The sequence below is a fragment of the Sardina pilchardus genome, chromosome 24 (genome assembly GCF_963854185.1).
Source record: "Sardina pilchardus chromosome 24, fSarPil1.1, whole genome shotgun sequence".
NCBI lineage: Eukaryota > Metazoa > Chordata > Actinopteri > Clupeiformes > Clupeidae > Sardina > Sardina pilchardus.
The window spans coordinates 6,718,238-6,727,149 of NC_085017.1; the positions used below are offsets into that span (position 1 = coordinate 6,718,238).

At 43.1% G+C, this 8,912-nt stretch overlaps 1 protein-coding gene across 2 annotated transcripts in view; it reads right to left on the reverse strand.

Moving 5' to 3' along the window:
* Positions 1 to 1,524: 1,524 nt before the first annotated feature.
* Positions 1,525 to 8,912, reverse strand: part of sp4 (sp4 transcription factor) — a 15,308-nt gene continuing 7,920 nt past the window's right edge. For both annotated transcript variants that reach the window (XM_062529628.1, XM_062529629.1), the window contains exons 5-6: positions 7,986 to 8,185; positions 1,525 to 4,977 (exon numbers count right to left, since the gene is read on the reverse strand). In XM_062529628.1, coding sequence (XP_062385612.1) covers positions 4,724 to 4,977; positions 7,986 to 8,185 — 454 coding nt within the window. In that variant the 3' untranslated portion in view covers positions 1,525 to 4,723. The remainder of the gene's footprint in view (positions 4,978 to 7,985; positions 8,186 to 8,912) is intronic.

Below are 8,912 nucleotides of genomic sequence, written 5' to 3' on the forward strand. Positions count from 1 at the left end.
TCAGCACCAGGCCCACATATCAGAACTTGACGTCAGCGTCCACCCTGTTGAGCCTAACCATTCATATGATGATGTGCAATAAACTAAGACTGGGTAAATCCAGGTCGATATGCCAGCGATTTGATTTCGCCCTGCAGCTCAGTCTGGAAACCCCCAGTTTTCTATCCTACTTCCATTATAAATCTGCAGGGACCAATCACAAACTGACTGTTGGTTGAAGAGCGATCCAATTGTGTACAGTCATTCGAACTATGCCCGTTGTTCATGCCTCTTGTGCAGTAGAAAATACAGAGCAGACTCCCCAGACTGATGTTCAATCTTAAAAGACTGAGCTTGGTCTGGTGATAGCCAGGCCAGAGCCATAGAAAGAGAGAGATGCGACATGCTTTGATCTCGCCGCCACAAGATCAAAAGTTCCAAAGAACCAGCGCTAAATGGCTGAATTGTAGGAGGGTGGGATGTAGTTCTGGATGCTGGAGGGTGTAATCAATTAACACATTGACTACTGACCAGGATATTGGCTGTTAATAGTTCCAAAACTCCCATAACGCAGATGTAGCCTGGAAAAAGTGCAGCCATTTTTTCCTAAGGAGGTCTATGGGAGTGTCGCCACTCTGTTGTATCTACCGCTCTGACCAAGGCTTGAACTGTTCACAAAAACTGTCTAGTAGTCCTCCAGCTGTACTCTCAGCTTCACTCTGTATGGAACTTTTCCACAGCAGTCACTGTTTTCCACTGAAGAGGCTTCATTAACATAATTAGCAACACCTGTCTGTGCTTGCCCTACTATTTCGTGTCAAAATGGCTGCCGTGATAAAGGTCTATTATTTATGTCGTGCTACCGGTGATGATGAGTGATCTCGGGGACGACTCCTGACACTGCAGAGGGGCGGCAGGCGCACTCTTCCTCCTCCTCTTCCCTCTCCAGATGGGCCAACTCATCAAAGCGGCCTGATGCAAGGCAGGCACAGGCCGCAGTGGCACTAATGCGACGGAAATCTGGCTGGGCCCTTGGAATGTTCTACTCTGTTCTTGACGGGTTTCATAGGGCTTTTTCCATTCGTCTTTTTATCTATCCTCCCTTCCTTACTTCCTCGGTCCTCGTTCCCACTGATCTAGATAAAGAATGATGGGGCGGCAACAACGGGATAGTCTATCCAGTGTTCTTTATAGATCAGTGGGAACGAGTCGCAGGACCGAGGAAGGAGCTAACTGTCACCGATGCACCAGCTCTCGTCTTTTGCAGTTCAACACCCAGCCAGGGGAGGGCAGTGTTAAGTCATTCACACAGAGCAGTGGTTAGAGCCGCAGCCGAGAGGTCAAGGTATGTTGTTGTCCACAGCGTCAGTCTTATCTCTATCGGTCCAGCCTATCAGCTCAAGATTAGTGCCTGGGTCAGGCCAGTGTGGAATCCAACCGACCAAAACATTGTGTCGCGTAAGGCGGGACAATCTTCTGACTTTCGGCAAAAATGTATCTGAAAATCACTCACTGCACTGACATAGGAGTCGAACAAAAAGAAAGTATATTTAAGACAGATTTTATTCACTTTATTTTCAAGTGTTATGCAGGCAAGTTTTTCCTTTTCTGTTTTTTCTCTCTTCCCCCATTCACATAACACATTTGTACAAAGTCATATTTTAAAAATATCAATAAACTGCAGCCTTTGAGGCTAACCTGGCAAAAAAAACTCATTATCAAATGTCATGGAGACAAAGAAACATCTTAGAAAAAGATTTACAAATGAGATGTCACTAGAAAATATTAAAGAAATCAGTTGTCACACAAAATATTACCAAAAACATCTAAATTGTTTGGTATCAACCACTTCATTTGAAACTTTTTTTTTGCTTGGTATTTTTTTTCCAACTCTTTTTCTTTTGAAACACGATATGATGTGAGAAAAAAAGATCATTTAAATTAAAAAGTAATGGTTATATTTATAAAAGGACCACATTTAGAAATAATAATTCATTACTATTAGCAGAAAACAAAAACATGCTGCACATAATCTCTGACTCGACAGCGCACAACACACATCAGCAATTTCTGCAAAGGCAAATATTAAAAATACGGATAAATAATAAATTAGCGATACACAGTTTCTCATCTACAGTTGCCTGTGCTGTATGAAAAGGATGTGAGTTGTGGGGCGGGAGGGGGATGGGTGGGGATTGAGGCATTTTTTTGGGGGGGGTGGGGCATTCTGGGTAATACTTTTTTCAATAAATTAAATTAAATAAAAAGAGACTTTACTCACGAAACGGACACAGTTAGGAAACACCACCAGACACGTTTCAGAACATCGTAATGATTCAGGTTGAACGCTCAGAACCCTCCCCACCAGACACGTTTCATAACATCGTAATGATTCAGGTGGAACCCTCCCCACCAGACACGTTTCAGAACATCGTAATGATTCAGGTGGAACCCTCCCCACCAGACACGTTCCAGAACACCGTAATGATTCAGGTGGAACGCTCCCCACCACCAGACATGATTCAGAACACCGTAATGATCAGGTGGAACGCTCAGAACCACCAGACATGTTTCAGAACACCGTAATGATTCAGGTGGAGCGCTCCCCACCAGGAGGCTGGGACAGGTGGGATGCAGAACCACAAGATGGAGGGGGAAGAGACTGGGAGGCACAATGATTATAGGGATGGGTGTGTGTGTGTGTGTGTGTGTTTCTGACTGTGTGTGTGTATGGTCCTGACTGTGTGTGTATGTGTGTGTGTGTGTGTGTGTGTGTGTTTCTGACTGTGTGTGTGTGTGTGTGTGTGTGTGTGTGTGTGTGTGTGTATGTGTATGTGTGCGTGTGTGTGTGTGTATGTGTGCGTGTGTGTGTGTGTGTGTGTGTGTGTGCAAATGCATACAGTATGTGTGTGCGCGCACACGTGTGTATATGTGTGTGTGTGTGTGTGTGTGTGTGTGTGTGTGTGTGTGTGTGTGTGTGTGTGTGTGTGTGTGTGTGTGTGTGTGTGTGTGTGTGTGTGTGTGCGTTTGCGGTATTTTAGGTGAGACGGGGATGTGGGGGTGCATCTCCCACTCTCAGGATGTTCTCCATAGAGAAACGGGACCTTCTGAGTTTGCCTCTAGGCTGTGTGTAGGTACAGTAGGACGTGGCGTGGGTGGGGTTGGCAGGGAGCGACAAACTATTTATTTATTTACGTACTTTTTTTTTGTCCTTAGAGAAGGATTCGCAACCTGACGAATCAGGGGAAGGAAGCAACATTTTTTTTCTATTATTTTTCTTTAGAAAAAGAAAAGAAAGGAAAAAAGAAAGAAAGAGCGCTGGCTCACCAAATGAGTTCACGAGTTTCTCTAATAAACGATTCACAATTTTAAGGCCCCCAGTCCCCCGGGCCCTCACCCGGACAGACTCTGGGCCGTGGTGGAGCAGTACTGCAAGTTTGTGTTAAGGCATTGTAGTACAGTTCGTATGACTTTGTGAGACCTTTCTGCTTGTTGGGTTTTTTTTTTCCTTTTCTCGTTTTTTTTTTTTTTTTTTCAAAACTCCTTGTATCAAAGAAACCTACATTTGCTCCCAACCCTTAATTAATGTAAACATGGTTTCACTAAGATTGTCTTTAAAGTATTGCTTTCACCTAAACTTAGCAAGCCATAGAAAGCTAGATTGTGTTCTCTATTTACCCCCCACAACAATATCTTTTCTAGAAACCGTGACAGTAACAATTTTATCAATAGGAATGCTTTGTTTTATAAATTTAATTTAACATGTGCTTTTAATTACTCTCGGACCGTCTTCCTTCTTATTCTCTCTGTTCCGCTTCCCCTTAAAACAAGTACTTCAAAAACTGTCCTCCATTGAGAACTTGGAAATCCAAATATAATCTTTGAAAGGCATGGTTTTCTGAAGGCTTCGGCATCTGTTTGAGGTTTTAACCATTGGCAAATTCACTCAGATGCCTTGAAGATGTCCAGGCCTAGCTTTCTACATGACTACAGTCATGGGCCAAATGCGTTCGGGCCAAACATGACCACTAACACAGAATGGACCCGAGGAGAGGAGACCCGACATCAAATAGATCAAAACATCTGGTTTTCCGTCTTTGATTTGAAGTCTTTAGTCAGTCATTACTGCGTAAAGTAATTGTGTTTGGGACCATCAAAGTGTTCATGCTGTGTACCTGTCCCCCCTCCCCCCAAAAAATAAAAATAAAATAAAATAAAATAAATAAGAAACTTGGCCCTGGCCTGGCCTACTGGCGTCTCTCTCTACCTGGGATCTCAGCCGACCCACCTAGCCCTCCCCATTTTATAGATAATTCATACCTGCGAATAACTGAAGTACATATTTTTGTGCATAGAAATAGATTCTCTTTTAATCCCAAGGTTCTCTGTGGTGGTGATTGGTACGAGAAAGCCACAGACCTTCTCCCCACATTGTGCTACTGCTCTGATTCAGTAATAAACCTTCACCTTCACCTGGCTAGCTTATTTTACATTTAAAAGCCATATTTACTTTTTAACTTTAGACTATCTTTTTTTGTCATTATATTCATTAGTTTTAGACTCTTAGAAGAATGCAAACCAAAATAATAATAAAAATAAAAAAGATTAAAACAACAAAGAAGAAATTAAAAAAAAAGTCAGGTGCACTTCTCTGTCTGTTCGTTTTCCACACGGCGCCAAAAGTGTTGGTGCCAAGTGAAGAAAAATAATCAAAATAAAAACCAAAACTAAAACAAGGTGTGGGCTACTCAAACTCCTCCTCCATGTTGTTGGAGGTCGTGGGCGTGGCGGGGTTGGAGTCCTGGGAGAGCGACGCCACGGTAACCATCCTGGGCGAGCCGAGGACCTCGTCGTCGCCCGTGTCCTCCATGTCCTCCGTGGTGATGATGGCCAAGGCCGCGCCCCCCTTCTTGTTCTGGTGGGTCTTGATGTGCTTGGAAAGGTGGTCGCTTCTCATGAACCGCTTGGAACATTCCGGACACTCAAACCTCTTCTCACCTAAAAGCCAACAGTAACGCAACACCCAAAATCAGTAACCTCAACCACAACAGCCTGCAGCCATTGGGTATGGAGCACTATAAACACTGTCCTTGAGCAAGGCACTTAAATTGCTCCAGAGATTGGCCCCTCTAGTGGTTATGGCGACCGGACGTATAAATAAACACAACACAATGATTAATTTAACAGTGAACAATTCCAAAAAGTTGGTCAGACTAAGTGATCCATGGATTGGAATTGTGCATTTACATGTTTGTTTGTCTGTTTGTTTATCTGTCTGTTTGTTTGTTTGTTTGTTTGTTCGCAAGATAACTCAAAAAGTTATGGATGGATTTCGATGAAATTTTCAGGGAAGGTCTGAAATGACCCTAGGAAGACACGATTAAATTTGTGGGAGTGACCCGTATTACCATCTGGATCCAGAAGGCGGTTATGTTTTTGCTTGGCTGAGGTCTGCGCTCTCGGAGTGCTTTTCTAGTTATACATTTAACACTGTGATTACTAATCTTACTTATCTAAAACAGACCATACTTGGGCCAAAAGATGGAGACCAAGAGAGCATAAATGTAACCTTTGTAGGACCACGTCTGTTTTTAAATGAATGTGAATCCTTTGTTCAGTCAGAGCTGCGGCTTCTCTACTAGAAGGAAGAGCCTGTGGCTTTACATGAAGTGGGGATGGGGACTTCCATACAGGACTGACCTTTATAAGACATAACTGCATAACTGCATGATTACAAATGACAGAAATCAATCTTTTATAAGGTTATTCAAGTGAAAATTGATTAGCACTTCATATTAACACATTTAACAAAGTGTTTTCCAATTATTGTGCCATCCTAAAACTACTACTGTATGAAGGGCTTTACGCCAAACAAGAATGAGGCCTATAATCATAGTCCTACATTATCACGGGTAGGTAGTGTTCTCAGTCGAAGTGTCTTGTCTTGTCTTGTCACATTCACATTTTATCCATTCTTTTTCACAGAGATATGTCAACAACATTGTCCAAGGCAATCAACATTAGCAAATGAAACAACTGAAATGATACTGTTAAAAATGGAGCATTTCTGTGAGTGAGTTTCCCGGTGACTTGAAGCCAGTGAACTATGACTACATGAGATTCAGAGGTGCTGGGTTGCTTGGTGAGAGACAAAGGGGTTCACCAGCATTATCGGCATGTGAATGTCAGTGGGTACGACTATAATTATCTTCATTGTTTATAACAATGCAAATGTGTGCTTCAAAAGAGGGTGGGTCAGTGTGTGTGTGTGTGTGTGTGTGTGTGTGTGTGTGTGTGTGTGTGTGTGTTTGAGTGGGAGGGTGCATGTGTGTGTATGTTTGTGTGTTCAAAAGAGGGAGAGAATGTTATTACACCTGCAGGTATTCACTGCATGACGGAGCTGAGATGGATTATTATCATTCTAGCCATGATGTAACTGAGAGACGATCCTTAGCATTCTGACCAAGTACCCACCAGTGTTGATATCTGACTGTGTGCATTAGGTAAGTGAACATTAGTTTATTAGCCATGCAAATACTAGCAATGCAAGTGTGTGTGTGTGTGTGTGTGTGTGTGTTACATCCATGTAGTGGTGTGTACCAAGGGGATAGGAGACAGTTCAGACCCACCTGTAGGTGGTGTGCTTTCTGAGGCCATGACTCGTACGTTGTGCATATTTTCCAAATTATTTCTGAGCAAACACACTGGTCTCTACTGGATCAAAAACGCGAAGGGAGCACTTTTGTTGCTGTTAATGATGCATTTGATGAGTTGGCTAAGAGGCCAAAACTTCACTTCTCTCCACTCAAGGCCTATGGAGTGACTCTGCCCATTTATTCTATTGTCCATTGTGTTTTACTCATTCCGTTCGTAAATGTACAATACTATGGACACCTACATTCGCTTGCATATTTATATGTGATCTGCCACATCAACAGGGACGTATCAGTGGGATAACCATGTAACTGAATGGAGAAGCTGTTTGTGTGTGCCCGTGTGTCCTGAGTTAATGAATAAGATATTGGGTTAAAGCTGACCAATTGCAATTGTTGAGCAAGCTTAGAAAAACCCTAAACTCACAAAGTAAATGGAGTCTGGAGACTCTCGTTGGGAAACGTTTCCAACACTTGACGGGCTGGAAACGTCATTGTGACGGACACTAACTTTGAAATCATTGGTGCAGCCTAAACAATCACATTGATCAGAGATTAGTAACGTTACTTCCTACTTTGCCTGAACTTCACAAACTGACAACAAACAGCATCAACAGTCAGGAAACAATGTATGTGAGTCTAATTTGCTGTATATACATTTCTGCATTTTTCCAACTGCACGTTTGCAGGCTGCTATTGTTTTTTTTTATTTTTTTATCACAATAAGTTTAGTTTTTGTCTTCCTCTCTCTTCGATGATTGGCCTGGCATTATTCTTGTCTGAGGGAAACGGTTATGAACTATGGTGTTCCACTAGTCTGGCTATCACCATACTAAGCTCAATCGATTAAGATTGAACATTAGTATGGGGAGTCATCACTTTGTTTCTATTGCACGAAAGGCGTGATCAATGGGTATCGTTGAAATCACTCCATACGCTTGGATAGTCCTTCAACCAATCAGACCAACGATCTGGTGCGTCTTTTGGATAAGCTAGTTTGTGATTGGACCCAAAGGTTGTGGACAGGAAGCAGGGGAGATAGATGTACAGGTTTCCAGCCCGAGCTGCCAGACGAAATCCAAATCTCAATATTGCCGCGTGTCTGAATAGTTTGACATAGAATGATACATAGTTCTTCTGCTGTTCCAAATGATTAAATTGGTGTGTTCAAATTAACTTCGCTATAGAGGTCTCGTTGTCGCTTATATCAGAGTCCCTGCCTGATGTGTGTGTGTGTGTGTACGCTTTGTGTTTTTGTTATCTGTGTGTGTGTGTGTGTGTTTATTATCTGTGTGTGTGTGTGTGATTTGTGCTTTTGTTATCTGTGTGTGTGTGTGTGTGTGTGTGTGTTACCTGTGTGTGTGCGTCGATGTCGCTGCAGCTCGTCGCTGCGGGTGAAGCGCTTGCCGCAGAAGATCCAGTTGCAGACGAACGGCCGCTCGCCCGTGTGCCAGCGCAGGTGAGCGCGCAGGTGCGACGTCTTGCCGTACACCTTCCCACAGCCCTCCATGTGGCACACGTGCTGCTTCTTCTTAGACGGGTCACTGTTGTTCCTGAGGACACACACACACACACACACACACACACACACACACACACACACACATACATAATAATCAACAAATTGTATTCTTGTACAGATAAATTCAGGAAAGACACACACACACACACACACACACACACACACACACACACACACACACACACACACACACATAATAATCAACAAGTTGTTTTATCGTATATATAAATTGAGGAAAGACACAAACTAGGAAATCTTCAGTCCGTCTGTTTCCCTGGCAATAATAAGTGGGGCTACACAAGGTTGCGGTGACATTAATTCACGGAGCTGAACATGAACTCGGGACATGAACTTGTACATTGCCTTAAAACTCCTGACATAGCCGCAGACGCGAGCGCGGTGGACTTCACTTTCAACACTCGATTACAATCGATTTCATTGTTTTCAATACAACCCGCACACCAGCTTCGAACTTTGCTGCTGCCACCGCCGTCTAGATTACGATTCAGTTCTATTTCCGTCGGCAATGCTAAATAAAATCCATTGTTTATCCAACGCTCGTCAGTTACAAATTCCGCCGCTGTTGTGCGTGGCAAGTGACAGCATGCGCGTGTCGACACCTATTTACAGAGCGCTTTAGCGTCTTTTCTTTTTTGGCAACAATAAATATCACAGGACAACGATTCCACTAAAACCACTGTGGTGATAGTGACAGTATAAACTGAGATAGTGGCTGGCCCAACGACTGCAAAAACAAA